Below are 15,095 nucleotides of genomic sequence, written 5' to 3'. Positions count from 1 at the left end.
TGAACTCAAAAACGGCAATTGTTTAACCATTACTTAAACTGAATAAATACTGAATAACTAAATCCCTCACACACACACACACACACACACACACACACACACACACACACACACACACACACACCATAAGAAACGCTTTTATTTTGACACGCGCCCATCCCCCCACCTCTCACGGTCGGAGTTGAGTTTCACAAAGCAGCACAACAGGAGGACGACATGACACAGACATGAAGAGCATTAACAGGCAAGCACTGGAAACTTCTTCATTGTCTTTAAAGCATTTTTAAACTTAAAAAATGTGTTGTTTGTCGTGACTCTTCATTTTAATACTGATTCGGTTAAGGTAATTTGTGTAAAGTTGTATACGACGTGACAAGGCGACATTGACACAGCACTATTGCCTCAGACTCGTTTTTATGAGCAGGTAAATGTGCATTAAGTATACCACAGTTATAATTCATATTTATGTGTGTTTTCTTACAGTTTAGTTTGAATCTCTCTCAGTCAGTCAGGGGGGAGTTTAACTGACAGACTGTCTAACGTTAAACGCCACCAAACAGTCATTTACCCTGAAACCTTTTTAAGGTAACGTTACCACATTTATTAATTTATTTATTATGTAGTTTGAGTACACCACAGTTCTGTAAGTGGAAAATTAATTTATATTTATGTGTGTTTTCTCACAATTTAGCACAAACGTTTTCAGCGCAAATTTGAATCTTTCTCAGTCAGTCAGTCAGGGGGGAGATTAACCGACAGACTGTCTAACGTTACTCTCTACCAAACAGTCATTTACCCAAAAACCTTTTAAAGGTAACGTTACCACATTTATTAATGTATTTTTATGTAGTTTGAGTACACCACAGTTATGTTAGTGGAAAATTAATTTATATTTGTGTGTTTTCTCACAGTTTAGCACAAATGTTTCCTGCACAAGTTTGAATCTCTCAGTCAGGGGGGAGATTGACTGACTGACTGACTGTCTATTATATTATGTGTTTTCTCTCTCAGTAAGGACTAACGTTAACTGACTGTCTGTCTGTCTTTCTGTCTGTTCTCAACCAAAGTCATTCAAGACCTTTTAAAGGTAACATTACCACATTTATTAATGTATTTATTATGTTAAGTGAGTATACCACATTTCTGTAAGTGGAAAATTAATTTATATGTGTGTTTTTCTCTTAGTAAGGACTAACATTAACTGACTGTCTGTCTGTCTGTCTGTCTGTCTGTTTGTTCTCAACCAAACAGTCATTCAAGACCTTTTAAAGGTAATGTTACCACGTTTATTCAATCATTTAATGTGTTGTGTGAGTACACCACAGTTCTGTAACATTAAGTGTAAAATGAATAATATATATGTGTTTTCTCTCTCAGTAAGGACTAACGTTTACTGACTGTCTGTCTGTCTGTTCTAAACCAAAGTCATTCAAGACCTTTTTAAGGTAACATTACCACATTTATTAATGTATTATGTTAACTCTTTCGCCGCCATTGACGAGATATCTCGTCAATTAAGAGAAAATGCTTCCCCGCCAATGACGAGTTTTTCCGTCTTTCCGCAATACCGCTATTATTTTACCGCAACTTTTTAAACCCGGAAGTATTGCCCTATGGCAAGCGGCTGCATGTCCGTGTCTGTTTTTAAAAGATCGCTCTGAATGGGATCTCTATGAAAAGTCCGTCACAAAAATTGAATTATCTCAGCTTTTTGCTCAAAATGTGGTGTTTATGCAGAAACCTACCCATATTCAAAAGCTGATTACAAAAGAACCACTGAAGGTAGGATGAAACGTTTTTTTTGTTTAAAAGCAGAGGGTCTGGTCTTTCATTTGGTATATTGTATGTTTATATATTTAAAGAAGAACATTTTCTGGAAGGCATTAAACTTTGGTGAAAATCATGAAAAAGGCTGGCGCTGGCTGGCAACTTTTTTTTTAAAACGCTGGCGGTGAAAGAGTTAAGTGAGTACACCACAGTTCTGTAAGTGGAAAATTAATTTCATATTTATGTGTGTTTTCTGACAGTTTAGCGCAAACGTTTCCTGCGCAAGTTTGAATCTCTCTCAGTGAGGGGGGAGATTGACTGACTGTCTACTCGCCACCAAACAGTCATTTACCCAGAAACCTTTTAAAGGTAACGTTACCACATTTATTAATTTATTTTTTTATGTTGTGTGAGTACGCCACAGTTCTGTAGGTGAAAAATAATTAATATTTATGTGTTTCTCTCTCAGTAAGGACTAACGTTAACTGACTGTCTGTCTGTCTGTCTGCTCTCAACCAAACAGTCATTCAAGACCTTTTAAAGGTAACGTTACCATGTTTGTTCATTTATTATGTTATGTGAGTACACCACAGTTCTGTTAGTGGAACATTAATTCATGTTTATGTGTGTTTTCTCACAGTTTAGCACAAAAGTTTCCAGCACAAGTTTGGATCTTTACCATTAAGGGTGGCTGACTGTTCTCGATCATCCATCATTCACACGCAAAAACTTTAAAGGTACCACATTTATTTATGTTGTGAGTATACCACAGTTCTGTCAGTGGAAAATGTATTCATATTTTTGTGTTTTCTCACAGATAAGTATGAACGTGCCCAGAGCAGTTTTCGATCTTTACCATTAAAGAGGCTGACTGACTATCGTCTACCACCCGTCATTAACACAAGAAAAACTAAAGAAATGTTACTCCATATGGACCTATTCATTTACTCATTATGCTGTGAGTACACCACAGTTTTATCAGTTTAAAAATTTATATTTGTGCGTTTTCTCACTGCTTGGCAAGGACAGATGTGGCCCTGTTTAAATGTTGTTTGGTTTAAGGAACAGCACACTGATTTTGTTTTAAAATATTCCTGCTTGGACAGTCTGTTAAAGTCATAAAGGAATGGTTGATATATTTCATAAGGAAAGTGTATAAGTAATATTAGTTTTTAAATGTTGTGAATTTGGACTAAAAGGCACACTCCGTTTTATATCTAAACCTTTTGTAAAATAAATGTTCAATAAACTCACTGTGTCTTTTATCTTTTTCTGTTATCGTTTTTTTTATACTAATGTTTAAAATTTACCTTTACTCTAAATAATTGGCTAAACCAACACAAATATATTGAGTCATATGCACCTATAATTCAAAGTTTACAGTACTTAGATTGAGATATATGTATAAGTTTTAAAACCATAATCAATGAGAGTAACCTGTCAAAGCCAATTTTGTACCCTTTTTAAGGGTCCATATTTGTACTGTTAAATAAAGGTACAAAATTGTCACCAGAGGTACAAAACTGGTCCCTTAAGGTACAAATCACAAGGGTACAATTTTGTACCCTCTGCTAAGGGTACAAAAACTGTACCCTTAAGGGTACAGCCCAAGTGACAAGCCATTGTACCCTAAAGGTACAATTATGTACTTACTTTTCTGAGAGTGAATGCAGTTTAGCGTCTCATACCTCAGTTGTGAGATGTATGGCAGACAGTGAAGTAAACTCATCACTTGACTCTCATCATCTGTGCAGTCTCTCAGCTTTACTGGTTTCTTCTCTGTTTGGAGCTTCAACACTTCCAGGAGGATGGAGGTCTTTCTCTCTGAGAGATTTATGATCCAGACATCAGGTGACTGATAAACTGACTGTAATGCTGGAAGTAAACTCCTGCCTGTTTGACTCTCATAGTCCTTCACATGTGAGTAAAGACCCAGCAGGAAATCACTCCAGTCTATTAATGACTGATAGTTCTCATAATAAGGCAAGGTTTTGTAACTGCACACAGATGACAGCTGAGTAATGAAATTTGTCTCTGTATTGATGTCATTATTTACAGCTGTAACACAGATCCTCAGCAGAAACCTCACTGCAGACATTCGTTGTGTCTCATCATCACTGTTCTCAAACCTGATGAAATACAGAGAACCAAACAACTCCTTTATTTGTGATAACACACAACATGCATGCAATTATACAGTATAGGAAATAACAACAACACATACAGTAGGGGACAAAAGTGATGTTTGCACAACATTTACATTTAATGACCTTGCAAGTTTGATTTAACTGTCCAAATATAAAAGAAACTCAGCTTAGTTATTGTAATAGTCCTGCCCCATGTGTTCATCATGCTCACTTGTGTCTTTGTTTGTAATCATCAGTCTTGTGTATTTATTTCCTGCCTTAGTTTTAGTATGTGATCGTCACTGTCTTGTGTAAATGCTTGCCTGTTTAGGTTTTGTGTGAACCCATGCCTGTCATTGTTGTTATTCTCTGCCAGTCTTCTTGTTTATTGTTTTATTATTAGTGAATATAATTTAATTTAATGTTTCTCCTCGTCTTTCTCCGTACACATCTGTGACAGGTATTTAAATGATACAATATTTGGAAAAAGACACAAACGGCAGAGTATCCGGGAATATGGGTTTAATTCCATAAAGCCCCAAAAATACAGAAAACCAAAAGCTCATAGGAAAAAAACATACGATGTCGATGACTTCAATGTAATATTTTGTTGATCCTCTCTTGCTTTGATTCATAAAATGCCTTTCTCTTGGGCATGGGCATAAATTTCATCTAACAGTGGGGGGACAATCAACTTTCTAAAGAGCAATTTTTGAAGGGAACACAAATAATGCAGCCAGAACACAGAGGACAGCCTAATATTTTTCTTTAAAATCATTTATTTCCCATTTTTTCCCCAGGTTTTAAGCTTAAAATCATGGGCATTGCTTATAAAGCTTTCATGATGTGTACTATGTACATTTTGGTAAGCCATTTAAATTCATCCCAAACCCAAAGGTGAGCTTCAGTTTACACTCCAAGCACAACTACACATAACACATATAAAACTTTTCAAAGACATCAATTGATCTCTATCAGATATCACTGCTGGCTACTACTTATAAAATAAATTTTAAAACATATTTATAATGTCTTATAATAGTTTTGAGCATCAAGTATATGCAGTGTAGCGTCTCATACCTCAGTTGTGAGATGTATGGCAGACAGTGAAGTAAACTCATCACTTGACTCTCTTCATCTGTCCAGTCTCTCAGCTTTACTGGTTTCTTCTCTGTTTGGAGCTTCAGCACTTCCAGGAGGATGGAGGTCTTTCTCTCTGAGAGATTTATGATCCAGACATCAGGTGACTGATAAACTGACTGTAATGCTGGAAGTAAACTCCCGCCTGTTTGACTCTCATAGTCCTTCACATGACAGTAAAGATCCAGCAAGAAATCACTCTGTTTTAGTTTATCTTCATAATACCTCTCATGATAAGGGAAGGTTTCGTAACTGCACACAGATGACAGCTGAGTAATGAAATTTGTTCCTGTATTGATGTCATTATTTACAGCTGTAACACAGATCCTCATCAGAAACCTCACTTTAGACATTCGTTGTGTCTCATCATCACTGTAGTAAAACCTGTTGAAATACAGAAAACCAAACAACTCCTTTATTTGTAATAACACACAGCATTCATGCAATTATACAGCATAGCAAATAACAGCAACACATACAGTAGGGGACAAAAGTGATGTCCAGAAGAGATATTTGCACAATATTTACACTTAATGACCTTACAGGTTTGATTTAACTATCCAAATATTAAAGTTTGGTATAAATTATAAAAAACAACCAACTTGGCTTAGGTATTTAATTTAAATAAATATTTGGCAAAAGAGGCAAACTACAGAGTACTGTATCAGTCGAAGTTATTTCTAAAAAGCTAAAAATATACACTCTAAAAACAGATGTGTTAAAAACAACACATTCTGTGTTAGTTTAGGGACATCACATTAAATGTGTTGTCCCTAACTAACACATCTTTGTGTTATTATTGAAACAACACATTTTATGTTATTTTTAACACAACTTGTGTTGTCCCTTTCATGTATTTTAACACGAAATAACACATAAATGTGCTAAATGGCATGACACAAACTATGTGTAAAAAATTAACACATCATTTTTAGAGTGTAAAAAAACTGATAAGAAATAAACCATACAGTGACTAGAATGTAATATTTTGTTGATCCTCTCTTCTCTTTGACAAAATGCCATTCTCATGGGCATTGACTCAATAAGCTTTGCTCATCTGTCATATTTAAATTTTGATAAGCCTTATAAACTCTTCTAAGCTGAGCTTTTGTTAACACTGAGAGAAAAACTACACAACAAACATACAACATTTTAAAAACATCTTTACTTATATTTGTATAAATGGCAAAGACACCAATTGTCTTCTGTCAGATATCACTGCTGGCTAGTACTCTATATGTAACATTCACTTTAAAACATATTTATAATGTCTTATAATGGTTTTGAGCATCAAGTGTATGCAGTGTAGCGTCTCATACCTCAGTTGTGAGATGTATGGCAGACAGTGAAGTAAACTCATCACTTGACTCTCTTCATCTGTCCAGTCTCTCAGCTTTACTGGTTTCTTCTCTGTTTGGAGCTTCAGCACTTCCAGGAGGATGGAGGTCTTTCTCTCTGAGAGATTTATGATCCAGACATCAGGTGATGACTGTTTATAAACTGAGTGTAATACTGGAAGTAAACTCCTGCCTGGTTGACTCTCAACGTCCTTTACATCCGAGTAAAGATCCAGCAGGAAATCACTCTGGTTTTTATCATCATAACATTTCCTATTATAAGGGAAGGTTTCGTAACTGCACACAGATGACAGCTGAGTAATGAAATTTGTTCCTGTATTGTTGTCATTTTTTACAGCTGTATCACAGATCCTCAGCAGAAACTTCACTGTAGACATTCGTTGTGTCTCATCATAACTGCCGTAAAACCTGATGAAATACAGAAAACCAAACAACTCCATTATTTGTAATAAAACACAACATGCATGCAATTATACAGTATAGCAAATAACAGCAACACATACAGTAGGGGACAAAAGTGTTGTCCAGAGGAGATATTTGCAGATCATTTACACTTAATGACTTACAAGATTGATTTAACTATCCAAATATAAAAGTTTGGTATAAATTATAAAAAAAATACCAACTTGGCTTAGGTGTTTAATTTAAATACATATTTGTCAAAAGAGGCAAACTACAGAGTACTGTATCAGTCCAAGTTATTTCTAAAAAACTAAAAATATATCAAAAGGCTGATAAGAAAAAAACAATACAGTGACTAGAACGTAATATTTTGTTGATCCTCTCTTCTCTTTGATTCATTAAATCTCTTTTTCATGTAGCCTGGCTCCGCCCTCCTACGTGCTTACGCTTAATTTTCATTTCGCTTCAGTATTACGTCTGGGGCTGAATCCGAAACCGCATACTGCCATACTATATAGTAGGCAAAAAGCAGTAGGCGAACGTATAGTATGTCTGAAACCTCAGTATACGTAAAAGGGTAGGCGAGAATTAACGGGATTTTTGACTATTTCACGCAAGATTCATAGGCACGTGTACTTAAAGGGATAGTTCGGCCAAAATGATATTAAACCCATGATTTACTCACCCCCAAGCTGTCCGAGTTGCATATGTCCATCGTTTTTCAGACAAACACCGGACGGTAGTTATTTTAGTTTATAAAGTTTTAAATATGGATATTTCTACAACAACACTGCGCGGACTACCCTGAGAAGGCATTTGTTAATCATCCTGGAGCCGTTTGGATTTATTTTGTGAAGGATGGACGCACTTTTTTTGGACTTGAAGGTCGTGGACCCCATAACTTCACATTTAATTAACTGAAAGATCTAAAACATTTTCTAAAATATCCGAAAATGTGTTTGTCTGAAAAACGATGGACAGCTTGGGGGTTTTCATTTATTGTGATGGTTTTATTCATTCATTTTTTATTCATGTTTCCTGTTGTTTTAAGTAAATAAAAGAGCATAATTGCTTTACTAGTTGCAACTCTTGCGTCATCACAACAGGGTATTCAACACATCACCGTTTCTGTTTAATAAACGTTGTGCACCGTTTTGTCGGAACTGAACGCAGCCCAGGTGTTAGTGCACCTGTCCCTCATCCAAATGCATACGTGTTCATGCCTGTTATTAGGCTTGTTCGAGTTCATATACCGCTGCAAGAACCAACAGGTGGATGACATCAAAGTACCGCGAGAGCGATTCCACAAATCATACAGAGAATTCTGATTTCGAGTCGCTCTCGCGGTATTGTGATGTCATCCTACTGTCGTTTCTTGTGGTTCCCCGCATGAACTCGAACAAGTCTATTACGTTATGGGTCACGTTACGGGTCAACATGGCGGATGCTGTCCATATTAACGCAAATGTATGTACTGTCTTAGCGCTCGTTAAGTAGGTACTCAGTGAAATTCAGTACCTACTCCGTAAGTATGTGATTTTGGATTCAGCCTATGTCTGGGACTGCTGTGTAGAGTTTAGTTTTCTCCTGCAAAAATCTGCAGGTCCAATCCGCGAACAGAGGAGGGTGGCTAAGAACGATGACGTTGCGGTTGTGCGTCAGTTTGAGTTGTAGTTCAGTAATTGGTCTGAGTATTCGGACTTGTGGTTTTGGGCCGGTTTTGGCGCATGATATACGTCACAACCACATGTTAGCGATCGCCTATGGCAGATCCTGAGTGACTCTGGGCAGATCCAATAGTTTTAAACTTCAACAGAGGACCCTCCTTAACGGAAGTAACGCTTTGCAATGGAGTGTGGCCAGACTCTCTGTACAAACGAAATAAACTCAATAAGCTTTGCTCATCTGTCATATTTCAATTTTGATAAGCCTTATAAACTCTTCTATAAGCCGAACTTTAGTTTACACTGAGAGCAAAACTACACAACAAACATACAAAATTTATAAAACATCTTTAATTATATTTGTATAAAGGGCAAAGACAACAATTGTCTTCTGTCAGATATCACTGCTGGCTAGTACTCTATATATAAAATAAGTTTTGAAACACAATCACAATGTTTTATAAACGCTTTGACAATCAAGTGTATGCAGTGTAGCGTCTCATACCTCAGTTGTGAGATGTATGGCAGACAGTGAAGTAAAATCATCACTTGACTCTCTTCATCTGTGCAGTCTATCAGCTCTACTGGTTTCTTCTCTGTTTGAAGCTTCAGCACTTCCAGGAGGATGGAGGTCTTTCTCTCTGAGAGATTTATGATCCAGACATCAGGTGACTGATAAACTGACTGTAATGCTGGAAGTAAACTCCTGCCTGTTTGACTCTCATAGTCCTTCACATGTGAGCAAAGATCCAGCAGAAAATCCATCTGAGCATAATAAGTAATCTGTTCATAAGGAAAAGATCTGTATGTGCAGACTGATGTCAACAGTTTCAGCATCTGATCTCCTGTGTGTGCCTCAGTTTCTGATGCTTTAATGAAGAGTTTCAACACACATTTGATCACAGCGCTTGTATCATTATACTGAAATCTGTTTGAAAGGTAACATGAGGAATATTAAAACATATCGCAATGTGTGTTACATTTTTAAAATTGATCAAATAAAAACAGTACCTCAGTTGTGAGATGTATGGCAGACAGTGAAGTAAACTCATCACTTGACTCTCTTCATCTGTGCAGTCTCTCAGCTTTACTGGTTTCTTCTCTGTTTGGAGCTTCAGCACTTCCAGGAGGATGGAGGTCTTTCTCTCTGAGAGATTTATGATCCAGACATCAGGTGACTGATAAACTGACTGTAATGCTGGAAGTAAACTCCTGCCTGTTTGACTCTCATAGTCCTTCACATGTGAGTAAAGACCCAGCAGGAAATCACTCTGGCTCTTTTTAATAAAATCTTTAACATCTTCATTATATTTCTCATGATAAGGGAAGGTTCTGTAACTGCACACAGATGACAGCTGAGAAATGAAATTTGTTCCTGTATTGATGTCATTATTTACAGCTGTAACACAGATCCTCAGCAGAAACCTCACTGTAGATATTCGATGTGTCTCATCATCACTGTACTCAAACCTGATGAAATACAGAAAACCAAACAACTCCTTTATTTGTGATAACACACAGCATTCATGCAATTTCACAGCATAGCAAATTACCGCAACACATACAGTAGGGGACAAAAGTGATGTCCAGAGGAGATATTTGAACAATATTTACGTTTAATGACCTTAATTATTCCATCTAAATATAAGAGAAACTCAGTTAGGCATTGTCATAGTCATGCCTTTGTTCATTGTCCTCACCTGTGTTATGTTTTGCAATCATTAGTCTTGTGTATTTATTCCCTGCCTTAGTTTTAGTACTTGGTCAGTTATCAACACCGTCTTGTGTAAATTTATGCTCGTTTATGTTTCGTGTAAACCCATGCCTGTCACTGTTGTTATTCTCTGCCAGTCTTCGTGTTTATTGTTTTATTATTAGTGAATATAATTTAATTTAATGTTTCTCCTCGTCTTTCTCCGTACACATCTGTGATAGGTATTTAATGATACAATATTTGTCAAAGACAAAAACTGCTGAGTATCCAGGAATATGGGTTTAATTCCATAAAGCCCACAAAATACAGAAAACCAAAACCTCATAAGAAAAAAACCATACGATGATTACAATGTAATATTTTCTTGATCTTTTCTTTTCTTTGATTCATAAAATGCCATTCTCTTGGTCATGGGTGTAAATTTCATCTAACAGTGTAGTATGGAAGCAAATAAGAGACATAACTATTTGAAATTTTAACAGCCACTGAATACTTAGTTTTAAAATATTTTCTTTTGAAAAAAATGTATCTGAATGTATTTATTAATAATAATAATAATAATACATTTTATTTGTATTGCACTTTATATTGAACAATCTCAAAGTGCTAAAGAATAACAGTCTAAAAACAATCTAAAAAGAAAGCTTTTTTAATGTTTTTTTAAAAAACATCTATATTCTGTGGAGCCCTCAGATGGTCAAGGAGAGCGTTCCACAACCTGGTGGCAGTCGATGAGAAGGCCCTATCACCCATGCTGCAGAGCTTGGTTCTGGGGGTTTGAAGAATGTTCGAGGTTGCAGACCGGGTGCGTGAGGAGGTCTGGGGGGTGATGAGTTCTCTTAAGTAGAGGGGGGCATTTCCGTAGATACACTGGTGAGTGAGAAGGGAGACCTTATACTCAATTCTGAGTGGGACAGGGAGCCAGTGAAGGGATTTCAGAATTGGGGTGATGTGGTCATGCTTACGCACCCTCATCATGATCCTGGTAGCGCTATTCTGTATATATTGAAGCCTCTGAATGCTCTTGCCAGAGATCCCGATGAGGAGTGCATTGCAGTAGTCCAGCCTAAAGGAGACAAAGGCATGGATGAGCTTCTCTGCATCTGCTAGGGTGAGTGTTGGACGGAGTTTGAGGTGGTAGAAAGATGTCTTACAAAGGTGTTTAATGTGGGTGTCAAAGGTAAGTTGTGGTGGGTCCATTTTAACACCCAGTTGGTAACAGATGTGGAGAGGGAGATGGTTTGTCCAGAAAAAGTGATATTGGTGATGGTGTAAGAGCGGAGCTGATGTGATGTGCCAACCAGGATGGCTTCTGTTTTGGAGCCGTTTAGCTGAAGGAAATTGAGCTTCAGCCACGCCTCTATCTACTCCAGGCAGGTGGTCAGTGTGGTTGTTGGCAGGGGAGCAGAAGAGGTGGGGCTATCTTAAGGTAGAGCTGTGTGTCATCCGCATAGGAATGAAATGTTATGCCATGTCTGCTAATGATATCGCCGAGGGGGAGCATGTGGATGGAAAAGAGGGTGGGGCCAAGCACAGAGCCCTGAGGAACACCGCAGGTGACACTGTGGGTGTCCCATTTGGCTTTGCCCAAGGCGACATGCTCAGTTCTGTCGGTCAGTTAAGAGGTGAACCAGTTGTGACCGATTTTTGAGAGTCCAATGGTGTATTGCAGGAGGTGGAGAAGGATATTGTGATCTACTGTATCAAAAGCATCTGTGAGGTCCAGGAGGATGAGTAGTGATGGGGAACCAGTTTCTGCTGCCATCAGGAGGTCATTGGTGACTCTGACCAGGGCTGTTTCTGCGCTATGGCCAGGATGGAAACCAGACTGAAATTTTTCATACAGATTATTGTATTTGAGGTGATCATGAAGTTGTGCTGCAACAATTTTTTCCAGAACCTTTGATAGGAATGGAAGATTGGATATGGGCCTGTAGTTGGAGAGAACTTCTGGATCCAGGGTGGGTTTTTTCAATAGAGGTCTGATGACAGCTGTTTATAATGCAGATGGGATATGGCCGGCCTGTAGTGAGTGGTTTATGATTTTAGTGATAAACGGAGAGATAGCAGAGATGTTTGCCTTCAGCAGGGTTGAAGGGAAAGGGCCCAGGGCACAAGTGGACAGCTTAATTTTTTTGATGATCTCCTCTTCTTCCTCCTGTGTGACATCAGAGACACACAGCTGGGCAATCTCTAGTGGGTCAGCTGTTGGGAGTGGCAGGACCACAGTTGAGGAGAGGTGAGAGCGGATGGTGTTAACTTTTTGTTTAAAGAATGTGATATGCATGTTGCACCTCTCTGCGGTAGTCTCAGGTGGGTGAGGGGGGGTTGAGAAGGTTATTTATGGAAGAGAATAGTTGTTTGGAATCACCGGGGCTATTGTGGATGATGTTGGAATAAAACATGGAACGTGCATCCGTCAGAGCTTCTGCATATGCCCTCCTATGTTCCCTGTATGCCTGTTTGTGGACAGTCAATCCAGAGGCCTTGAGCCGCCGCTCAAGGACACGCCCAGCTGCCTTCATTTTTCGCAGCTTGCAGATGTACCAGGGTGCAGAGCGTGAGAATGAAACTGACCTAGATGTTAAGGGGGCGTGGAGGTCCAGGAGATTGCTCAGGGACTGATTGTAGAAGTCCAAGGAGTCAGAAATGGAGAGGAAATCAGTAGAGCCAGAAGAGAGATGTTGAAGGTCTAGGGCCAGGACATCTGCATTAATGTGTTTACATTTTCGGAAATTGATCTGCCGCTTTGGTTTGGTGTGGGTGGGGGGGGGAGGCAGCTCCATTGACACGACCTTGTGATCTGAAACACCAAGATCGTAAACCTGTAGATTGCTGATGGGGGCAGAGTTTGAGAATACCAGATCAAGTATGTGTCCCCTGCAATGTGTGGGGACATCAACATGTTGTTGTAGGTTGATGGAGTCTAGTAGCTGAAGAAAATCAGCAGCTAGACGACATGAGGGGGTGTTGACATGAATGTTTATATCTCCTAGGATTATGGTATTTGCAGACGTTGTGAGATGATCAGACATTTCTGATATAAAAGCATGATTTGGTTTTGGAGGTCGATAGATAAGGAGAACAGTCATGGGAAAGGGGGGCTTACATTTAAAAGCAAGACATTAGCAGGAAGATGTTGGAGGCAGCGAGATAGGGGACAACTCCAGGTCCTGTCGGTGAATGACAGCCAAGCCACCACCACGGCCAGTGCTGCGAGCTGCCTCCAGGTAACTGTAGCTGGGAGGACAGGCTTCATTTAAAGCAGAGTAAACCTCTGGTTTGTGCCAAATTTCTGTCAGACACATGAAGTCAAGTCCCTTTTCCCTGATATGTTCTTCAATCAATATGGATTTATTATTGATAGATTGCGTGTTAAAAAGTTTGAATTTGACCAGTGACTGTGGTGTAAATCTCTGTATAGAACGCAAAACATTAAAATCCACTCCGCGCTGACTGGAGTCCAGTCTGTGAAATGTAAGCAGCCGGGAGTGCGTGGATCCCAAACTGGAATGCAGAGATCTTGCGATATTTCCAGCGTTTATGGCAGCCGAAGCAGCAGCACTCTGATGACGCGTTAGTCGTGCACCGGATGACCAGAGAGATGGGATGTTGGTAGCAGGACAGTCCGGCTGGTTATGATAGATTAATTTTCGACCTGAGCCTCTATGACTGTAACGAGGACGGCGAACAAGTCCAAGCTCTTTAATGATGGGGATGTTTAGTCCAGGAGTGGTTGCAGATTTAAGTCGCCAGAGTTGCAACTGGAGTAGCTGAACGACATACTGACCAAGGAGGGAATGCTAGGGATGCTATCGTTTGTATCAGGTAAGTGTCAAGTTACCTAAGTCTAGCAAACAAAGCGAACTTAAACAAGCAATCACTAACTATGTAAACGCAATTCAAAAGTCAATTTAAAATTCACAAGCGGAGCAGAAAGCGGTGAACAAACAACGCCAGCGTCCTCTTTGAATTCAGAATTATTTGCTCTGAATTCACCCCTTTGAAATTATTTTACTTTGGAAACCATGTATCTGAATTTATTTGTTTTGAATTTACCTCCCAAAACCTGAATTTCGATGAATATTTCAATTCTTACAAATTCCGTAAAAAAAAAATCATGTTACAGAATTTCAGATAAAACAGATTCAGGTTGATCAAATTTGTTTGCTCAAATTCAGATCTCAAATTACAAGTTAAAGGTATAGCGGAAGATTTTCGTTTTCCGGGTGGATCACCTCTATTATTGGTCATCCCAGATGTCAATCATTCTGATTATATGTTGATGTATAACCGTCGTACGTGCTCGCCTCTAGGTTCGCTTTCTGCACATGCGCACTTTCACATGTATGTGTGTTGTGCTACGGTTTCAACCATTCATTGAAGCTCGCTTTCTCACTGTGTTTTTTTTTTCAAAATGTCTGAGGGTCACAAGAGAAAAAGTGTCTACGAATTGTATGACAAGAAGAGAAAGGACTATAAAGAAAGAAAGTGTTTATGGGAGACTATTTCACACGCTGGCATGAGCTAAAGGGACAGGTTGGGCTTCCCACGCGAAGTTTCTACTGGAAAGGTACATTTTGTCATGCTATTTGGAGAAATCCATTTAAAATCACTGCTAGTACAAGTTGATGTAAGCTATGATTAGCGATGCTAGCCCTGGTACGAGTCACGAACCGCACAGACACGGTAAACATGCCGACAACAACTTGTAAACAGAGCGAAGAGAAGAACTGAACATGCTCCCGCTCTCTCTCTCTGTCTCGTGCACGCGTTTCACAGGCGTTCCCTATCGGGAGGAGGGAGAGTGTTGCGTTTGCATTTTTTTTTAAATATGGAGGGGAGGTTCTTTTAAATAATTCGGGAAAATCTTCCGCTATACCTTTAATATTTTTCAAAGAAAACATCAGTTTTACTCGACTGC

General features: G+C 38.8%; 1 protein-coding gene and 1 long non-coding RNA gene across 7 annotated transcripts in view; one reads left to right on the top strand and one right to left on the bottom strand.

Annotated features, from left to right (window-relative positions):
- LOC135734156 (uncharacterized) overlaps positions 1–15,095 on the bottom strand; it is an 81,146-nt gene that overhangs the window by 51,696 nt on the left and 14,355 nt on the right. For all 6 annotated transcript variants that reach the window (XM_065253044.1, XM_065253041.1, XM_065253043.1 and 3 more), the window contains exons 7-11: positions 9,469–9,927; positions 8,963–9,385; positions 6,353–6,799; positions 4,974–5,417; positions 3,456–3,896 (exon numbers count right to left, since the gene is read on the bottom strand). In XM_065253044.1, the coding sequence (XP_065109116.1) occupies positions 3,456–3,896; positions 4,974–5,417; positions 6,353–6,799; positions 8,963–9,385; positions 9,469–9,927 (2,214 nt within the window). The remainder of the gene's footprint in view (positions 1–3,455; positions 3,897–4,973; positions 5,418–6,352; positions 6,800–8,962; positions 9,386–9,468; positions 9,928–15,095) is intronic.
- LOC135734189 (uncharacterized) lies at positions 1,376–2,858 on the top strand. Its single transcript, XR_010527182.1, has 5 exons — positions 1,376–1,445; positions 2,028–2,136; positions 2,237–2,310; positions 2,408–2,504; positions 2,585–2,858. It is a non-coding gene; the product is annotated as an uncharacterized lncRNA (long non-coding RNA).

Source organism: Paramisgurnus dabryanus, chromosome 3, assembly GCF_030506205.2.
Source record: "Paramisgurnus dabryanus chromosome 3, PD_genome_1.1, whole genome shotgun sequence".
Classification (NCBI taxonomy): domain Eukaryota; kingdom Metazoa; phylum Chordata; class Actinopteri; order Cypriniformes; family Cobitidae; genus Paramisgurnus; species Paramisgurnus dabryanus.
This window is presented reverse-complemented; position numbering and strand designations above follow the sequence as displayed.